This window comes from Belonocnema kinseyi, chromosome 4, assembly GCF_010883055.1.
Source record: "Belonocnema kinseyi isolate 2016_QV_RU_SX_M_011 chromosome 4, B_treatae_v1, whole genome shotgun sequence".
In the NCBI taxonomy this organism is placed as follows: Eukaryota; Metazoa; Arthropoda; class Insecta; order Hymenoptera; family Cynipidae; genus Belonocnema; species Belonocnema kinseyi.
The window spans coordinates 45219790-45242139 of record NC_046660.1 but is presented as its reverse complement, the minus strand read 5'-3'; the positions used below and the strand labels follow the sequence as shown (position 1 = coordinate 45242139).

At 26.1% G+C, this 22350-nt stretch overlaps 2 protein-coding genes across 2 annotated transcripts in view; one reads left to right on the top strand and one right to left on the bottom strand.

The window, feature by feature from the left end:
* LOC117171849 (metabotropic glutamate receptor 8-like) overlaps positions 1–22350 on the bottom strand; it is a 697914-nt gene that overhangs the window by 649389 nt on the left and 26175 nt on the right. The gene's annotated exons all lie outside the window — the stretch shown is intronic.
* The window catches only part of LOC117171848 (putative fatty acyl-CoA reductase CG5065), a 22135-nt gene continuing 15241 nt past the window's right edge, over positions 15457–22350 (top strand). Inside the window, exons 1-6 of the mRNA XM_033359483.1 lie at positions 15457–15636; positions 19091–19230; positions 19296–19418; positions 19495–19620; positions 19694–19854; positions 19915–20024. Of these exons, the coding sequence (XP_033215374.1) occupies positions 15588–15636; positions 19091–19230; positions 19296–19418; positions 19495–19620; positions 19694–19854; positions 19915–20024 (709 nt within the window). The 5' untranslated portion in view covers positions 15457–15587. The remainder of the gene's footprint in view (positions 15637–19090; positions 19231–19295; positions 19419–19494; positions 19621–19693; positions 19855–19914; positions 20025–22350) is intronic.

The following is a 22350-nucleotide window of genomic DNA, read 5'->3' as shown; positions in this document are numbered from 1 at the left end:
ATCTACACATAAACTACAAAGAATTGCTTACAGTTAAATTCGCCCTCAATAGGCTTTCCTCTCATCTTTTGGAATGTCAAATCCTATTACGCGTTGACAACACGACAGCCATTGCGTATATCAATAAAATGAGGGGGGGGGGCATTCGTTTCTCGAAGTATAATGACCTCTCCAGAGAAATATGACAGTGGGCCGAGAATAGGCACATCTTTATTTTTGCATCGTATATTGCATCTAGGGATAATTTTGAATCCGATGCGTTATCCCGTATAAAAAACATCGACACTAAATGGGAACTGTGTCCCCGTGCCTTTTTCTCCATAGTGAGTAAATTCGGCCACCCAGAAGTGGATCTTTTTGCTAATCAATTTAATACTAAATGCAAAAAATTCTTCTCTTGGTTCCCAGACTCTCAAGCTTCGTTGATTGATGCGTTTGCCACTAACTGGAGCGCTTATTATTTTTACGCGTTTCCTCCCTTTTCACTGATATTAAAATCTTTGACAAAGATACGAAACGAACAGGCTAGAGGCATAATAGTCGTGCCAGATTGGCCTAGCCAACCATGGTACCCACTGTTTTTGTCCTTGACAAAAAAGAAAATAGTTTTAAATCCTAGAGATGACCTATTTTTATCACCTTGTAGGTCCCGGATACACCCAAAAGCAGATCAACTGTCATTAATAGCAGCAATTGTATCAGGACAGCCTTCATAAGAAGAAATATTCCAGCCAAGGCCGTAGACATTATCACAGCTTCTCTGTCATCATCAACTCAATCACAATACGACTCGGCTCTGAAACCGTGGCTTGGGTACTGCAAAAAAAATAAGAACGAAAAATTTGAAGAAGTGGCCAAATACGGTACCCTTCACTCAGCTAGATGTGGTATCTCTTTAATATCTGAGAATAAAGTAGGAGAAGAAGTGGGACGATGGTCGTGGAGTGGGACGATGGTCGTGGGGGCTAAAGCGTAGGCTTTGGACCCACTCCTTCGGCTTGCGGGTTCGATTCCCGCCTCGCACTCTGGAAGAGTCTCGGTGGCCCATGCGGTGAACACTAGCCTAGCAAGGGAGTTGTTCATCTCCGGAAAGTCGTGGGACCGGTACCTCTAGAGAAAAAGGTTTTCTGTAAGTACTTAAGGCTGTTGCTCTTGGTGGTTCGGAACCCACCTTAAACTGTAGGTCCCCCTTCCACCACCAAGTAAGTGTGTGGAGGGTGTGTACAGGAATAAAGAAGGTGTAAGAAAAATGTAAACCCTTAGGGGACACATTAGAAGCTTCGAATAATTGAAGTAATTGATTGAAAATCCTGACCTTGAAGTAGGACAAGATCCTATAGTTGCTAGATTCATGAAAGGATCAGCCAGACTGCATCCATCTATGCCTAAGTACGAATTTACTTGGGACGTTTCTCAAGTTCTTAAATACCTCGAAACCATTTACCCTTTAGAAGAGGTTTCTTTCACTCTGCTTACTTATAAGGCGGTCATGCTTATTCTTCTGTGTACAAGCCATAGAGCTCAGACAATTGCTAACATTAAAATAGAAAGCATCTTGACCTTGCCTCGAGGCCTAATGATTCGTATTCCTGATGTAATTAAAACATCAGCCCCAGGAAGATATCAACCATTACTTTCACTTCCATTCTTTACTCAAAACCCAAAGATTTGCGTGGCAACGACAGTTTTAAGTTATATAGAAAGATCTAAGCTGCTTAGAGTGGATTCTGATAAATTGTTTATAGCAACTAGAAAACCTCACAAAGATGTATGTGCCCAAACTATTAGTAGATGGGCGAAGACTGTCCTAGCTGACACTGGCATTGACCTTAGTATTTTTGGCGCACACTCCACAAGAGGTGCAGCGACGTCGAAAGCTAAATCGCTAGGAATCGACATAGACACGATTAGATGTACGGCAGGCTGGACAGCTAATTTGCAATCTTTTGCGAAATTTTATGATATACCTGTTTTGGAGTCAAGCCCACAAGATTTCGCTTTGGCGTACTTGGTTCTAATAAAAACTAAACGATGATATGTATCTACTTTATCATTTCAGTTTATATGTTTGTTCCTCATTAAGTATAATGTATTCTCTAATTAATGTATCTAATAAAATGAAAAAAAAAAGAAAAAAGTAAAAGAGAACCAAAAACTCTTTGATTTTATGCAGTGAACATATAAATTATAACAAGAAGTTTCGTTAATTTATAATTATATTAATTTTTCTTTTTAGTTGTATAATTTATTAGCCTCTGAACTACTACATATTAATAATATCGAGAACTAGATGGAATATAATTGAACGATCAAACGAACTTATCTGTAAGAGAAGTTCGATCCTAATTATATTCCATCTAGTTCGAAGATATTAGTTCCCACCCTTGAATTATCCATTTATATTTTAAAATCCTCCCATCCCCTACCTTATAAAAATTATACAACAACTCTGAAGATATGAAGTAGCAGTGACACGGCGGAGGTCGGGGATGCGCGCGCATGCACACACAAGGTTTTTTCCGTTTTAGCTGAAAGGTTGTGACATCACGCGGCAAGAATCCGTACTACATAGTAATAATATCTTCGAACTAGATGGAATATAATTAGGATCGAACTTCACTTACAGGTAAGTTCGTTTGATCGTTCAAAAAAACTCTAAGTTTTTCAAGAGAGGGTTAAATCTGATTTTTGAATTAGGCTGTTTATAAGAAACGTTCTTTACGATTTTCCACAATTTTACGTTTTTAAAGTTACATTGAAAGAAATTTAAATAAACACAATATTATGATGAAAAGTTTTTATCTTGAGATTATTCCTGTTGATATTATAAACAAATTTAATAAACAAATTCATTAATGAGCTATTTTCCGACAGAAAAATTCGTTTTTTTCTATGTACATTTGTTTAAATTCGGAACTTTATGATATTTGCAGCAAAATTCAAAATTCGTTTATTAATCTTATGATCTTTTAAACAAATTTAATTTAAAAAATGCATTATTCTGGCATTTGTTGAAAGACAAATTCGTTTCTTTCAATGCCACTCTTTTCACTGGGGAACTTCATGCCAATTTCAGCAACATGCATAACTAGTTGATAAATTTTATGATTTTTTAAACCAAATTTAATTAACAAATGCATAGATAAGGCATTTCTCAAATAAAAAAATCGTTATTTTTAAAGACAGCCTTTTTAATTAGGAACGTCATGATCATTCCAGCAAAAATTAATAATTTATTAATCAATTTTATGATTTTTAAAACAATTTTAATTAAAAAACGCATTATTGGGACATCTGTCGACGGCAAAATTCTCTTTTTTTTATTTTAGGCTTTTTAATTGGTATCTCCATAATGAATTCGGCCAAATTCATGATTAGTTGATACATTTTATGATTTTTTAAAGAAATTTAACAAACAAATGCATTATTCGGGTCGACGGAGAGACTGTTTATTTTTTTATTTGAGTCTTTTTAATTGGGAACTTGATGATAATTTTATTAACTCTCATACTCAGTCCTTTTAGTTTAAGGTTCTCATTGCTTTCATTCTTTTAATAAAGCTGCAGCTTCAGGATAATGCATTTGTTAATTAAATGTGTTTAAAAAAATAAATGAAATTTATCAACTCATTATGAACTTTTCTAAAATTATCATGAGGTTCCTAAATTTAAAAAAACTGACACCGAGAAGAAAAGAATTTATCCGTCGACAGATGCCCCAATAATGTATCGGTTTAGTAAAAGCGGTTAAAAAATCATAAAATTTATAAACTAATCATAAAGGTTGCTGTAATCCTTATGAACTTCCTCATTACAAAATTATTATCGAAAAAACGCACTTTTCTTTCGACAGATGCCTTATCTATGCATTTGTTTATTAAATTTGTTTTAAAAAATCATGAAATTATCAACTAATTTAAAACTTTGCCGAATTTGTCATGCAGTTGGCATTGAAAAAAAAAGATTTTTTTGGTAGCGAATTCCCGGATAATGTTTTTGTTTAAAAAAAGCATAAGATTAATCAATAATTATTTCGAGTTAATAAAAATAATTTTGTTTCAAACATTTTCCAACATTTTACAATTTGTGACTACTTTTCACTTAGAGTAAGGTAATAATTAATGCAATTTAACAAAACGAATTGATTAAAAAAATTATCATTATTATTTATAACCAGTGAGCAGACGAGTGTAATCTGAAGTTGCGCACGGAGCGTAGTCTGAAGCGGCGCACCGAGCGTAGCCTCGGTTCCCTCGTTGCGGAGAACCGTCGCATGGTGGGAAGTAGTGGGAAAGCCGCGCGAACATTTGAATGTATGTGGCTGTGATGAGCAGACGGCAATTAGTAGAACGAAAAGGAAATAGAGCGACAAATTATACGTTGTCATCAATGCAAATACAGGGTGGCCGCAGGACCTGGAAATCGGGAAATGACAGTACATTTATTTTTTAACCGGGAATTTTACCAATTTTTAGAAAATAAATCTGTCCAATTTCAATTTGAACTGTGTTTAAAATAATCAGCCTAATTGTTATATTTTTTGATTATGATATCATTCAGTTTAGTATGCGCAATTCAAAAATCTTTTTTTTTAAGCGTACATTTTTATGAAAGAATTTTAAAATGCAGTTTTAACAACTTAACAAATTCAAAATTAGAAATTGTTGAAATCGATGGTTTGGGATAAAAAAACATTTTTGGTCGATCAAATGTGAATATAAATTAATTAATCATTTTTAAATCGAACTGTACTTTGAGTATTAGAACGTAAATCATAATTGATTTTACAAGAAGATTCGTAATCAGTTCATAATTTTCGAATTTTCAGAATTAAACTGTTTAAATTTGAAAGTCTTATTAGCTAGACATATGTAAGCAGCAGATTAAAAGTTTATAAATTATTTTTAATATTAAAATAACTTGAAAATAATATATTCGTAATTAAAGGCTTTAAATCAATATCAAATATTGTTTCAGTTTTAATTATTTAATTTATTTATTGACCGGAAATTTTATACATTTTTTCAGACCCAAAAATATAAATCCACGTTATTATTTTCAATGCTCTAAATTAAAAGGTCAGTCAATGAACTTAAAATTTTTCAAAATTATACTATTTTATGAGCTTTTAAGCTAGAAACATTAGAAATTGAACAATTAGATTTTTTTATAAACTGAACACTTCTTAAATTAAATGTTAAATTATTTTTATTTCAAATACTTTAAAAATCCTTAAAACACTTAAAACTTTTATTTCAAAATCTTGAAAAACCTGAATGTTGTTTTTCATTTTTCAAATTTTAAATTATTTTTGAAACTTTTTAAGAACTTCTAAATTTCTTTAAAATGATTCTTATCTTTCCTTAATCATTTAAAAAAAATTATGCCAAATTAAAAAAAAAATTGCTTAAAATTGTCTACATTCATTTTTCCTAGTTTCGTAAATCTTTCTAAATCTTTTTAAACATTCTCTTGAATTAGTTTTTCAAATTAAAAAATCATTTTCAATTTTCCTACGAATCTGAAGAAAATGTGTTTTATTCTTTTAAAGCCCTTCACAATTATTCTTAAAAATCTTCAAAATTATTTGAAATCATTTCAGAAATTTAATTAAGTTTGAATTTTGTCAAATCTTCTAAATATTTCTTAAATTTACTCGAATTTTTTTTAAGAATATTAGACGTTAAATGGTTATTGATACATAACAATTCAACAATTTGAGTAACAAATTAAATTTTTTTAAATAGAGTAATTAAAATAGTAACTTTTAAAGTTTGGTTTTTGTTTAATTTTGTGTTTTTTATTTGCAATAACGGATTTTAAATGAAGAGTCAGATATTTCTGAACATTAAATGTTTGATATTTTTCTTAATTAAAAAATTTTTAATTTATTGTTTTGAAAATGAAATATTTTAAACTGAAACAATATTTGAAATTTAATTAAAGCCTTTAATTACAAATATATTATTTTTAAGTTATTTTAAAATTAAAAATAGTTTATAAAGTTTCAATCGGGTGATTACATTTGTCTAACTAATAAGACTTTCAAATTCATACAGTTTAATTTGTAAAGTTTAAATCTGGAAATACTAAAATTATCAACTGATTCCGAATCGTCTTGTAAAATCAATTATTATTTACTTTTTAATACTTAAAGTACTGTTTAATTAAAAAATTATTAATTAATTTATATTCAAATTTTGTAGACTATTAATATTTTTTTTAATCCTAAACCATCTATTTCAAACATTTATAATTGTTAATTTTTCAAGTTTTTAAAACTGCATTTTAAAATTCTATAAATTAAATGTACGATTAAAAATTAAAATATAATATTTTTTTAGTGAAATATTTTGGAATTACGTATTCTAAACTGAATTGTATCATAATTGAAAAACATAAAAATTTAGCGAATTATTTAAAACACGTTTAAAATCAAAGCTGGATAGATTTACTTTCTAAAAATTTTCAAAATTCCCGGTCGAAAAATAAGTGTACTGTCATTTCCCGATTTCCAGGTCCAGCGGCCAACCCTGTATTTGCGTTGATGACAACGTATAATTTGTCGCTCTATTTTCTTTTTATTTTACTCATTGCTGTCTGCTCGTCACAGCCACAGACATTCAAATGTTCGCGCGGCTCTCCCACCACTTCCTCACATTCGACGGCTCTCCCCAACGAGGGAGCCGAGGCAACGCTCCCTGCGCAACTTTAGACCACGCTCCCTGCGAAACTTTAGACCACGCTCGTCCGCTCTTTGATTATGAGAATCTAGGGGGAAATTATCACTTAAAAACTGTTTTTTGTCATTCAAAGCAACATGAAGTGTTGTCCACAATCTTTCAATCACCTGTCAGATGATTTTTTCGGGCGTTTTTTTTTTTAGATAATTGAATTAAATTAAAACAGACTGTGTCATATTAATCTCAGATTTTTGCAATAACTTTCCTAGGTCATGTCATGACTCAAATTCGAGAAAAAAATCTTAAATTTGTTTTAAAAACTTCTCGCTCACGTTCTATTCATAACCTATGAAAAGTTTTTTTTTTAAGTTTCTTGCTTCTTTTTTTGACGAGTAATCACATTTTAATGTCAGATATGATTTGTAATACCGCTCGTGCTTGCTGTTTAGATAATTAGCAAACGTAGTGTATATGTAAATCGTATTTGTTACAGTTTTACGAAAGCTTATGTGTACATGACTCATGCATTGCATTGAAAAAATTACCTTGACTCATCGACTTGCGTCTGATGGTCAAGTATGAATATACCTCAGAATTTCAAGTGACTTTACGTAACATTGTTTGCAATGTCAAATCAATCACGTTCGACTTGCTAATATAAATTCACAAACTGCACAACTGGAAATGAACTAGGATAAAGAAAATATTGTATCATCTGTATCCGTACCAAAATTTTCTTCATTTAATGCCTAATGACAAAAAATTGTTTAAACAATTAAGTTTCGTAACTTTAAATAATTATTACCCCACTTTATCTGAAAAGTGGACCAAAAGTGGAAAATTTTTAATATTACAATTTTCTAACATTGTTCTAAGAGAATATTATTATAAGCAATAATAAATTGTTTAAATACTTATTTGGAATAAAAATAATTTTTGTCTCGATCTCAATTAAAAGCTAAAAAAAAGTTTTAAAATTAGGAAAAAATCTCAACTATCTAGCTCTGTTCTAAGAAAAAAGTTGGAAAAACAATAAGAAATCTGTTTAAACAATTTTTCTAAAGCATCCACCTATTAGTAAAAAGTAAAATTTTATGTATTAAAATAATTTGCTTTTTCAAACCGAAAAAAGTTGATTCTAAATGAAATTTACAAAAATGTATTTTTTATGGGAAATACCTATTAAAATTCATGGGAGATACGCAACCTCTAAATATAATTTTCTTCAACGAAAGAGCACATTTTTTTGTTGCGGATATAAACAAATTTGCTCAACATATTTTACCAAAATTATCTGTGGAATACGAATGAATAATTATTTTTTAAATATCACACCTACAAGTCTGTTTTATAGGGTCCCAAAAAAATCCATTTGTGAAAAATTGGGTTTTGCAAACTTCTGTGGCTAATTATCATTTTTTGCAGTTATCAAAATACAAATTAATTCTAATACGTTAAATATTACTTTTGGATGATAGATGGATTTTTAAATGAATTGTTTAAACTATTCATTATTGTATTTAGCCATTTTCTATTAAAATAGATTTAGAAAGTCGTGTTTTTTTTTAATTTTTCAAGCTATTTTCAATTTTTGAGTACAATTGAGGCAATAATCAATTAAATTTAATATAAATAATTTACTTTTCACTTAAGAGTATGGTAATAATTAAAAACTTATAACAAACCTAATTTTTTCAACTAGTAATTCTATTTATCTAGATTCTTCTATGGTAATACTGGAAATTTTTTTTTAACTTTCTACTTATTGTCAAATTTTTATTTAGTGAGATAATAATTATTGCATGTTGATAAACAGAATTGCAATTCAACAAACATAATTGAATAAACAAGTTAATATTTGTTCTCAATTGCTATTTATTATTATTATTAATATTATTATTTATAACTATACTCTCCTGTATTACTCATTCATAATTTCGGTTTATTCTGAAATTTTACGCTTTTCTTTTACTGTTTAGTTAAGAACATATAATCAATATTATTAATTATTTGAAAAAAAGCTCTCATCAAAAACTTCACGGAAAATTTACAGTTAATATGATCCATATAGAAAATTTGAAGCAGATTTCAAATATCTGTTTTATTTCAGAAAAATACTCTCTAAAAAAGACAAAATTAATTTTAAATTAATGTTCTCTATTGTTTACTCATTATTTGTTCATAATTTAAAAGGCAAAGCAGAGTTTAAAGTTTTAGAAAAAACACAACTTTATAGCGAACTTTTAAGAAAAGATATTTAGAATAAATAATGTATTGTTTAAACAATTATATTTTCTAACGAGCATTACTATAGAATAATATGATAAGAAACAATAATAATTTGTTTAAAGAATTATGTTTATTGAATTTAATTCATTGATAACTCGCTCTCAGTGAAGCTAGGAACATTAATTAACTAATGCATCAAATTTGCTTAAAAAATCTTTTTGAATATTCTCCTAAAAATTTAATTTAAAAAATCATTTTAAAATTTTCCAGGAATCTAATAAAAATGTTGTTATTATCTTAAAACTCGAATTTTTTCATAGAATTTCCGAAAATTCTGCAAGATTAAAATAATTGCCTTAAAATCTTCGAGTTTCTTTTTTGAGAATTTTCAAAATCTTTTTAAATATTCTTTTAAAATTAATTTTGCAAAAAAATAATTTTCAGTGTTCCTGGCAATTTCAATAGTATTCTTTTGAAACCATTCAAAATATTTCTAATTTTTCCAAATTTTCAATTCCAAATCTTTAAAAATATAAATTTTGTTTAAAACGTCTTCAAATCTTTTCCAGTTTTAAATTATTTTTGAATCTAGATTTGTAATTTTCTACAATGTTTTACGTAAATCTGAAGGTGTTCTTATGATTTTAAAGAACCAAATTGAAAAAATGTAAAAACCTGTCGTTTTCTTTTAATACCATGTAAATTTTTGCAACAAAGTAAAAAGACATATTAATAAAAAGTTATATTAATTTTTAAATTTCAGAAATTTCTACTCTATTGTTAATGTTTTTAACATTTCTTTAAGAAAATATAAGAAACATTTAGTTATTTGCACTCAATTGTATTTTTCTTTTAATTTTGTACATTTTTTCACAAAAAAAGTACACATTTCATTAAAAAATCGTAGATGTGGAAGCGTGGTACATTCCTGTAAATAAATTTCCACTAGGGATCAATTACTGATGTAAGAATGGTTTGTGGCATAATTTCATTGGCCTTGATACTAAATCGAAGGAATTCAAACGTAAACAGGCAAATCCAAATGAATCCTTTCTTTTGGATTCGGAAGCATTACGCAACCTGATGCAACCAAGTTTTTATATCGAGAGTCAAGTGTATTTCAAATAATAATAGATTGTTTAATCAATTATGTTTGTTATCTTCAATTAATTATTACCTCATTCCACTTGGAAAGTGGGTAGAAAGTAGAAAATTTTAGAAATAAAATGCAACTTTCAAACATTATTTTCGGAGAATGTTAATAAAAATAATAATAAATCGATTCAACAATTATTTTCGTCAAATTAATTTATGTTTGACGTGCTCTATTTAAAAGTTAAAAATAAGTTGAAAATTTCGATCAGTTTTAAACTATTTTCAGAAAAAAAATAATGGTTTTTCTTTCACGATAGATGACTGATAATATTGCAATTCTTCAACTCATAGAAACATTTTTTTCCATTGACCTAATTTTTGGCACCACAACTATCTTAATCGCAAAAAAAAGAAAAGAAAATTTTTTAAAATAGGAAAAAAATATGAAATCTTTTCAAGAAAGGGGATTTTTCTGGAAAATAGGGGGAAAATATAAAATCTTTTTAATAAAATGGGAAAAAAGGGGAACAGGGGAAATAATATGAAGACTGATAATATTTAAATTAGGAAAACGGTTGGAATTGCGGAAATGATAAAATTCAGGACAAGCACTTTAAATTGAGCTCGGTATTAACAAGCATTTTGTCACCACTTAATTGTGCCACTTGTGACAACTGACGTGTTGTGAACTAAGTTTACAAATGTTGTGCGAACTGGAAAGGCAATTTCGAGATCACCCGGCTCTCTGGCCCTTTCTAGTATATTGCATTCCCTCAGGACTCAAGAGAATACAATTTTAATACACATATTCATTGATTTTTTATACATTAAATAAATACCAGAACTTTATTTATTGAGTAGATTTAGTGTATTGCTTCTGTAGAAACGCATTAATTGACTCAATTAGTTGTACTTTCGAAAATGAACTTCACTTTTATCCAAAAGAGATGATCTTTTAATCAGAACGAGCAAATTTTAAAGAAAATACTTAAATTTTCAAACAAACAAAAAATAACTCTAATAAAATAGTTAAATCTTTAAAAAATAATTTAACCTTCAACAAAAGAGTTGAATTTTCAATTAAGAGGAATAATTTTCTACTACACAACGAATTTTCAACAAATTAAATGAATTTTCTATCAAATAGTTGAATTTTCAACCTAAAAAGATAAGTTTTTTAACCAAAAATAGAAAAGTTAAATTTTTAGTTTAAAAAATAATTTCCAAAGAAGAAAAAAATAATTAGTAACAAGCTGAATAAATGAATTTTTAACAAATAGGACTACCCAGTGGGCACAAAGTTTGGCGACGTCTTTACGACATCGTTACGACATGTTTACGACAACTTTACGACATCCTATGTCTCTGTCATTAAGGTGTCTTTACGATATCGTAAATAAGTCGTATGATCTGACGATGTGTTTACGATATCGCAAAGACACCGAAACGACATGGACATAGGATGTCGCAAAGTTGTCGTAAAGGTATCGCAACGATGTCTTAAAGACGTCGCCAAATTTTGTGCCCACTGGGTAATTAATTTTATAACCAAATAGATACATTTTCAGCAAAATATGAACAAATTTAGGATAAAAAGTCGTAGGTTTTAGAACACTATTGACTTTCAAACACAAAAAAAGAGTTTTCTACAAAAACAATAATTGTCACACAAGAAAAATATTTTTTAAGCAATAAAGATGAATTTCCAACGGAATATTTGAATTATCCAATATAATAGGTTAACTTTCACCCATAACGGAAATAAATAAATTATTAGTTTTAAAAAATAATTTTCAACATAAAGCACGAATTTTTAACCAGTTGAATTCAGCTTAAGAATGCGAATTTTCAACAGAATAGTTGAATCATGAACCAAAATTATGCATTTTTAACTAAGAAGGTTTATGTTTCACCCAAATAGATTAATTGTTAACAAAATCCATTAATTTTTAAAATAAATAATTGGATATTAATCTTTTAAAGGTTAAATTTAAAACAAAAAACGAGATATTTAGAATAATAAAAAAAACGAATATTCATTTAAAAAATTAATTTTCAGCCAAATAAGTTTATTTTCCACTAATTTGGTCAATTTTCAAGCCAAAAAAGACGAATTTTTTACAAGACTGTTGAATTTTCGGCAACAAATTTTACTTAAAACTAAATAATTCAATTTTCTGTTTAAATGATAAATCTTAAAATAATAATAACAATAATAAATCTCATACAAAGTAGTTTAACTTTAAGCCAAGTAGTTGATTTTTCAAAAAAAAAATAATTAAAAAACCATGCATTAACTAAGATTTCAACAAACAAATTTCACTTCGAGAAAAATGAATTTTCAACCAAATTCGTGGATTTTCAAACATAAAAGATCAATTTTCAATTTAAAATATAAATTTTCAACCAAAAATAAAAAACTTACATTTTCTGTAGATGTAGTTAATTCTAAACAGCAACAAAAAATTCAAAGAAATAATTAAGTTTTCAACAGAATACATTAATTTCGAACCAAGTACTTCAATTTTTTAAACAAATAGTGGAATTTTAACCAAAATAGATCAACTTTTAACGGAAATGCTGTCCTTAAATTTTGATCTTAAAAAACTGATTTCAGCAACACAAAATGTTTACAAAACAGTTGAATTTTCAATAAAAATGATGAATCTTTACACAAAAAAATTAATTTTTTACAAAGTTCAACTCCAAACCAACTACTTGATTTTTTAACGAAGAAAATGAACTCTCAATAAAATGTGTAATATTTAATATTTCAATTAAATAAGATATTAAGTTGAAAAAGACGAATTTTCTACAAAATACGCGGACTTTCAACCAGAAAAAATTGATTTGAAATACCAATATTTAATTAACAATGAAAGTTACGTTTTTAGTAAATGAAATTAAGTCTAACACATAAATGAAAGGAATCTTCAACAAAACAGTTAAATTTTCAACTAAAGATCAATTTTTATTAGAAATGATGAATCTTTAACTGAAAAAATAAATTTTTGAGAAATTAATTCAGCATTCAAATAAAATAGTATAATTTTCAACAAAAAAGTTAATTTTTTCAAAAGGACGAAGTTTTAATAGAACAGTGCAACTTTATCCCCAAAAAGATGAATCTAACAAACATATTTTGCTACTCAAGTGGACAAATTATTAATAAAATTTAAACAAAATCAAAGTAAAAAGCCCTATATTTAAGAATAGGGTCGACTCTAAATTGAAGAAAAAAGAATTTTTAACAATAAGCTTAATTTTAGATCTAGGAAGATAAATTTTCAACTAAATAGTTCATTTCTCAATTAAAATAGTTTAATTTTCAAAAAAGAAAATGAAATCGTTCAGTTTTCAGTTTAAAAAATTAAGTTTGCAGATCCAAAAAAATAAATTTTTAGACAGTTAAATTTAACTAAAAAAGGAGACCTTAAACCAAAATTTTAATCCTCAACCAAAAAGAAAAAACTAATTTTTCACAGAATACATGTATTTTCTATCAAATAGTTGATTCTTAATATCTTGAACGATACATTTTAAACCAAAATGAACTATTTAAATCTTTAGTTAAAAAATTTTTTTTGAACATATTTTCAAACAACAATTTTATTTCAAACTAAATAATTAAATTCTCAGTTTAAAAAAAACTAAGTTTTAACAATTAAAAGAGCGAATTTTCTACCAGTTGTGCTCATCTAAAAAAATCTGAGCACTGAACCACAAACTGACTAAGTTTTACAAAATACATGGGTTTTCTACCAAATTGTTGAATCAAACGAAATAGTTTAATTTTCTATCAAATAGTTGAATTCTTAACTAAAATAGATCAATTTTTAAACAAAAATGAAATCTTTAAATTTTCAGTATAAAAAACTAGGTTTCAACAACAACAAAAAGACGAATTTTCAACCTATTGAATTCAACCAAAAATCTAAATCCTCTAATAAACAAATAATAATTTTAAATAAACTCCATGGATTTTCTACCAAAAAGTTGATTTTTCATCTTGTCAAGGATACATTTAAAATAATAAAATACTTAAACCTCTAGATAAAAAGAATAATGATCAAACAAAAAAAGGACAAATATTAAAAAAAAGTTTATTTCCAACAAATTAGTTTAATTTTCTATAAAATCGTTAAATTTTAAACTAAAAGAGATCAATTTCCAAACAAAAATGAGATCTTAAAATTTTCAGTTTGAAAACTAAGTTTCAATAATAACAAAAACGAATTTTTAAACAGTTGAATTAAATTAAAGAAGGAGAATTTTTAACAAAAAAATGTAAAACATCAACCGAAAAACAGGAATTTTCAGCAGAACACATTAATTTTCTATAAAACAGTTGAATTGTTGAAATTGTTGAAAAACTGTTGAAGTTTCAAGCAAAGGAGACGAAGATTCAACAAAATAGTAAAATTTCTAAACAAATTGTAGAATTTTCAACCTGCGAAGATAAAATTTTAAACAAAGGGTATAATTTAAAACAAAAAAAAGATTGAATTTCAATCAATTGTCAAACATAATAATTAATATACAAACCTTTTTAAACCAATTTACTTAAATTCTCATCCAGAAAAGTAGAGTTTCGAATTTAAAAAAAAATTTAATTTTCTACCAAAACGAAAGACGAAACAAAGATTAAATTTTTTTATTTGACACATTTTTTCACACCAGGTTATTTCGTTTCTTGCACGCTTAGACGTAGAATTTTAAACATAAAAATTCAGAAATTTACAAACTGCATTATTTAATTAAAAATAAAGTGTGAATAAAAAGTTTAGATAAGTAAAAAGTTAAAATTAAAAAAAGTGAATAAATAAATTGGGATACGACTAAAACTGTTCAAGTCTAAGATGTCACCATAAAAAAAACAATAAAAATAAACAAAAATAAATGAAAAAAGTGAAATTTGCGAAGCATCATTTTTAAAACATTATCTTCAATTTAAGCCAATAAAACTTTTTAAATATTTACGTGTTTTAAAAATATGATTCAAAATATCCAAGAGAGACGTCCCTCGATGCAGGATTGACTAAGCTTTTTAACGATTTTTTATAAAAGTTTCCAGCTTAATTTCTGAATGAGTAATCATTTTCTAAAATCAAGAATGATTTTGAATACTACTCGCGCTGGTCGTACCGAACACTTCCGGCGGAAGAGCTCGATACATTTAATGTAAACATGTTTTGATCCGAATGTTTTTTAACTACTTTCCAACTAAATTCACGTCAATGCAAATAGAAACTTTTAATTTTCCAATTAATTTAATTTGGGCACCTTAGAATAACCTAGAGCTCTTTTAGTGATGTCATTTAGACGACGAACGTACTTGCATATTCATAGGCGTGCGTAGAATGCCATTGTCTTAAAAATTCAAAATAATCATTAAAAAATAATTGCATGATTAAATTATGAACTATAAGGCAGGCAATCGTTTCAAGTCAGTTTAATTTCTAGCATCGTAGACGAATAACATCTAGCAGAACGTCAGTCGACTCAAAGATTTTTTTCAAGTCTACGATAAACAAGGCTACAACTCGAGTTTAAAATATTAGTTATATAATTTGCTAGCATCATGTCAGAAATTCGAAATTTCTACGCAGGACAAAATTTATTTATTACTGGTATGTGACATTAAAATATAATTTTAATATTGAGTTCATTTTTGTTTGTGAAACAAGTTGTGAAATATAATTTTAAAAATCGACTCGGACCGCCAAATATTTTTCTAAATCTCTTATTGAAATATTTTTTGTACATTTTCAAAAAGAGGCAGGATATTTTAAAGCATTAAAAAAGAAAAATGAAATCTAAAAAAATGGTGTCAGTATAGTCGGGCCCTAATCGAGAGCTGGATAACCCATCAGGACCAATAAAATTTCTAAGTGTCTCATTCAAATATTTTTTTACAAATTGCCAAAAAGGCCGAGGATTTTTGCAATCATAAAAATTTACATAAAAAATTAAGAATTTCTTTTATCGTCATCTATATAGTCCTGCAAATCCCAACACTAAAACTCATTTTTTGGGAGAAAAGGACATTTTTTAACTAAGGCGTCCTACGCCGATTAATTTGGAAACAAAATATGTTAAGCTTGACAACTCAGGGATATTTTTTCTGAAAAAGTGGAAGTGTAATCCTAAAAAAAAATTTAAAGCAATTTTGAAATTTTAATAAATAAATTTTTGAACATTATTTTTTAAAACCTTTTTCAGACAATGATTAATAATAATTAATAATTTCGAATTGAAAGTTTTTAAATTTCTTTTAAATATATCGAATGACTTTTAATTGAAAATACTTCAATTCAAATTATATTATATTATGTCAAATTTTGGAAAAGAAAAATATTCAGAATGATGAAAATTAGATCATTTAAAATTTACAGGAATAAAAATTTATTATTTTTATTCAAAAGCATTCAAAATTAAGTAATCAGAAATTCTTAACGTTTAAATTTAAATAATTTTCACTTGATGAGAAATTGAAGATTTCAAAATTAAAGCTTTTGAAATTCTAAAATTTTCATTTGTTGTTGCATACAAAATTGTTATTTAATATAAAAATTAATCGGAAATTTGTTTAAATTAAGAAATAAATTAACTCTCATTTTCGCCGTTTAAAATGGAAATATTTACCAGCATAAACTTTTAAATGGAAATTTTTTTTCAAGTTCCAAATTAAAAGTAAGGCCTAATTTAGAATCCTAATTATTGGTTCTTGAAATTTTCTAATTAAAGATTGTTTAATTTTAAATGATTAATTTATTTAAATCTTGAATTAACACACATAAAATTTTTAATTGTTATGTATAATTATTTTTAATGAATCAGAAGTTTTGTGTTTCGATTCCCAATGGAGTAAAGAAGGAGTAGGATCTTTTCTTTGCAAGAAATAATTTTAATTTTTAGTTGTTATATATAGTTTATGAATCTTTATGATTAAAATTTTTATTGCATTACATATTATAATTCGACATTAAAATTGATTAGAACAATTTTTCTAAAATTAAAAAATAAATTCACCCTCATTTTCACCGTTCAAAATAAAAAAATGTACAATTATAAACGTTAAAACGGCAAATAATTAAAAAAGTTCAAAATTAAAAGTAATTTTAAATAGGAAACATTACAAATGAGAAAATTTCTACAATAGACCGTCGAAAATTAAACGAATCTGAACTTTAAACTTTGTAAAGTTTAAATCATTTTAATCTAATGTAGTTTAAAAAATTGAATTAAACAAATTTTTTAACAATACTTTTTTTAATTCAACGATTAAAACACAATTTTTCGATTTTTTATTCAAAATCGTTTCATGTTTAGCTTTTCATTTAGACCTATTACTCATTCTTTACATTTTGCAATCAAATATTTTTTAATTATCAATGATTAATGTTTTTAAACCTTGAACTACAAATCATAAAATTAAAAGCTAGTTATATATAGCTTTTAAAATTATACAATTTTTAGTCGTTATTTCATGAAAGATTATAATTTAACATTAAAATTGATCAGACAATTTTCTTTAAAATCAAGAAATAAATTTACCATAATTTTCACCATCTAAAATCGAAAAATTTTCAATTATAAACCTTTAGAATGGCAATTATTAAAGAAAAGTTGAAAAAGAAAAGTAACTTCAAACGGGGAAACCTTTAAAATTTTAATAATTTCAAGTAAATTTGAATAGTTTAAAAATGAAAATTTTAAACTGTAAATAATACTTTTGAAAATTCATCGATTTTAACAAAAAGTTTAGTTCTTAAATTTCAAATCTTTTAGTTGTTACCACTTAATTCAGAACTATTATTCTTTCTTGACATTTTCCAATTAAATATTTTTTTAATTTTAAATTATTATTATTTAAATTTTAAGCTAAAAACTGAACAATTTTAATATAGAAATGGAAACCAATCAAAATGGAAACATTTCCAATTATAAATATTTAAAATGGCAATATAAAAAAGGAACAAAATAAAAAGTAATTTTAAATAGAAAACATAAAAAATGTCAAATCGTTTTGTTATAAATACTCTATTTGTAACTATTATTCATTTTGATATTTTCTGATCAAACATTTTTTATTTTAAATTATTTATGTTTTAAAGCCTAAACTAAAACCCGAAAAGTTTTTAAATATTACTTTAAAAATAAAAAAAGATTGCTCTATATGAATCTCATTCAAAAATTAAACAATTTTAAGCTTTTCAATTCAAAGTTCTTTTTTTTTAAGTTGATTTTGAGACGTTATACAAATTTTATTATACAATTTCAGTTCTTCAAACTTGAAGTTCAGAAACTATTATGTTAATTTTTCACTGCTTATAATTTATTCTGGAGACATTTAGTTCAATTTTGTTTAATTGCAAATACTTTAAACTGAAAATTGTGCAATTATCACTTTTTTTAATTTGATGTTCTACAATATTGAAGAATTTAAAACCCAAACACATGTGTGCATTTAAAACTTAAAGAAAACAATTTATAGTATATAAATATAAAATTATTATATTTAAAATTGAAAATTATTATGTTTAAAATATAAAATTTTGAAAAATTAAATAATGAAGTTGTCCTGACATTCTTTATATTTGAATTTAAAACCACAGCATTTTGAAATTCTAAACTAGAAACCTGAAAAAATTAATAAATTAAAAATGAAGTATTTTCGTACTAAAGCTTATCATCCAAAAGAGCTTTAATTTCAAGGCCTCAAAAATTAAACTGGTTTAGAATTGCGCATTTAAAACTATAATTTCAAATTGTAATTGGGAATTGAGAAAGTTGTATTTTTTATTTTGCTAATTTCATTTTACGTTGCTAAATCCATAAATGTTTCCGATGCAGAATCAGCTAACAAACTTAACCTGTATTTTTTAATTAAACAATAAATGTAAATTTCACATAACTCTAATAACTTTTATCGTGAATTATAAGCATATAAAAATGTTTCGATGTGATTCAATTTTAAAGTTTTAAATTTCTGAGTTAAACTCTCTCATTAGAGCTTTCCAAAAGAAGCTAAAAATTTTAATATAAGAAATGATTGAAATTAGGAATTTTGATACTTTTTAGGTGGCACAGGATATATAGGAAAAATCCTCGTGGAAAAATTGTTACGAGGATGTCCAGAAATAGGGACCATATATTTATTAATAAGACAGAAAAGAGGCAAGACTGCTCAAGAAAGACTGAATGAGATGGTTGAATCGGCTGTAAGATATTCAAATATATTTTCCACATTTTTTAAATTCTAAATAAAATATCGTATATTTAACAGATATTTGAACCTTTGAGAAAGATTAATCCAAATTTTTCAAAAAAAATCTTACCAATAAATGGAGATGTAGGAGATCCTGATTTGGGACTCTCACCTGCCGACTATACTCTACTGACAAAAGAGGTTCCTTCTAAAAAAATATTTATGAAATTCACGAAAAATTAATTTTACCATTTTTTTAGTAACATAATAATTTTAGGTCTCTATCGTATTTCATGCAGCGGCTACTATCAAATTTGATGATCCACTGAGAGTCTCTGTGGCTATTAATGTTAATAGTGTCATGACAATTATTAAAATATGCAGAGAATGCAAAAATTTGAAGGTAAGAATGAAAAAATTATTCACATTACTAAATTATTTAAAAATAAAGTATTTAAACAAATTTTAAACTGCAGGCTGCTGTTTACTTATCTACAGCATTTAGTCAATGCGGAAATCATTATATTGGAGAGCAAATTTATCCAGTGCCTTTGACATATGAGCAAATTAACGATATTGTTAAAATTATAGAACAGAGAAATTTTTCAAGAAAAGAAGAGGCCAATTTCACGAAAAGGTATATCAATAAAATTATATTTTACCATATGCAAACTGTTTAAGAACAAATTTTGTACAGTTTATTAGGGAAAATTCCAAACACGTATGTCTTAACAAAATCGATTGCGGAAGGACTGCTAAATGAACAAGGAAAGGACCTACCTTTTTGCATATTCAGATTTTCAATAGGTAATTTTCACATTTTTTTAATTATAAATTATCAGTATTTTTACTAGGGGTTCCAAGCAAAGGTTTCTTTTTTTTTGAAAAGTGAAAATGCTTTTAGATTTTGCATAGATAAATTGGAAAATGGGAATGTGATTTCTTCTCATAAATGTTGTTAGTTAGACTTCACTAAATGTTGGAAATAAAAAAATTTATACTTTATTGCAGTAATTTTCGGGTTGCAAAAACGTTTTGCTAGTTATTGTTACTATAATTAGACAAGGTGTACGATTTAAATACCAGCATTTTAGTCATGTAATATGTTCAAAATAGAATTTTTTTAAAGGAATAAAACAGTATTTCAGATAAAAATAAAAAATGTTGAATTTATTAATTAATTTTACACAAAAAATGTATTTCTACTATGAAAGATGGATTTTTAACCAAATACTTTTATTTTCAACAAAATAATTAAATTTTGAAGATAATAGTTTAATTTTCTACCTGAAAGAATAAATTCCAAAGAAAAAAAAAGTGTCATAGTTCATATTTAGTTCAAAAAAGATAACATTTATACAAAAAAAAAGAATTTCAAAACCAAAAAGATGAATTTTTAACAAATATAGATTTCCCACTCAAGAAATAAATAAAATTTTATCTTAATTCTAGTCACTTTAAACCAAAAGACGAATTTTCTCTTAAAAAATTTAATTTTCACTAAATAATGTAACTTTTTAGCAAAAAGTTAATTTTTATCAAAACTGATCCATTTTTATCCAACAAGAATTAAACTTCAAACCAAGAAAATTATTTTCTTATTAAAAAGAGAAATCTTTTAACTAAAAAGAGCCATCTTAAGAAAATGCAAAAGTTACATTTTCAGTTAAAACAATTAATTTTGAACGAAAATAAAAGGCTTTTCGAATAAAGAGATTAGTTTTCAACCTAAAACATAAGCCTTCAGTCAACAAATTTTTTTTAACAATGTAGTTTACTTTTACCTAAGTGGTTAATTTATCCAAACAACAGTGGGAATTTCACAGATACGATCAAAATATGAATTTTTAAACAGAAAAAAATAGACTTTTCAATCGAAAAAGAAAAATTTTGTACCAAAAAGGATGACTTGTTTGCAAAATTGTTAAATTTTTATGATGAAATAAGATGAAATCCAAAAAGATGAATTTTTTAAAAAAATTATGGAATTTTATTTTTTTTTATTTTTTAAGTAGTTGAATTTTCATCACAAAATATTCCAGTTGATTTTTCAAGATCAAAATATGAATTTTTTAACAAAAAATAAGTTTCTACGAAAAAAAAAATTTATATCCAAAAGGACCTTTTTGAACCAAAAAGTATGAATTTTTAACAAAATAGTTGGTTTCTCTAGCAAATAGTTGCATTTTTATCCAAGAAAGATGAAATGTATATTAAAGCAGATGCATTTTTAATAAAAAGACACCATTTTGTCTGAAGTTAAATTTCATACAACAGAGATTTATGATCATTTTTCAACACCAAAATATAAATTTTAAACAAAATGTAAATTTTCTACAAAATAGTTAAATTTTCGACAAAACAGTAGAATTTTCAACCAAAAAGTATGACATTTAACAAAATAGTTTTATTTTTAACCAAATAGTTGATTTTATATCCAAGGAAGATAAAAGCTCGCTTGAAACAGATGAATTTTTAATTTTTAATTCTACGAAATAGTTACATTTTTAACAAAACAGCAGAATTTTTAACCAAAAAGTATGACATTTCAGCAAAATTATTAAATTTTAAGCCAAATAGTTGCTTTGTTATTGAAGAAAGATGTAATTTCTTTCAAATAGTCGAATTTGTAACCAAAAAGCCTGACTTTCTTCTAACAAGATTGTTGGATTTTCATCCAAACATGAAAAATTTAAAAACATGAAAAACAAACATGAAAATTCTACTAAAATAGGTGAATTTTTAAATCAAAACGAATTTTTAAAAAAGTAGATTTTCTAGGAAACAGTTCAATTTTCAACAAAGCGGTGGAATTTTTTCTAAGAAGCAATATTTATACTGAAAAATATAAACTTTCAAATCAAAAAGACAAATTTCATGAAGCATAATTTGCATCCAAAAAATATCATTTATCATTAACAAATTATGATTTTTAAATAAAAGATTAATTTTTTACGAAAATAGTTGAATTTTTAACCCAAAAAGCCCAGTTTTAAACTAAACAGATAAATTTTCGACCAAAAGGGATGTCTTTTTGAGGAAATTGTTGAATTTTCAAAAAAATGATAAAATTTATAACTTAAAATATAATGTACAAGAGAAAGTTCTGGTGAATTTGTAAAAATTACGTACA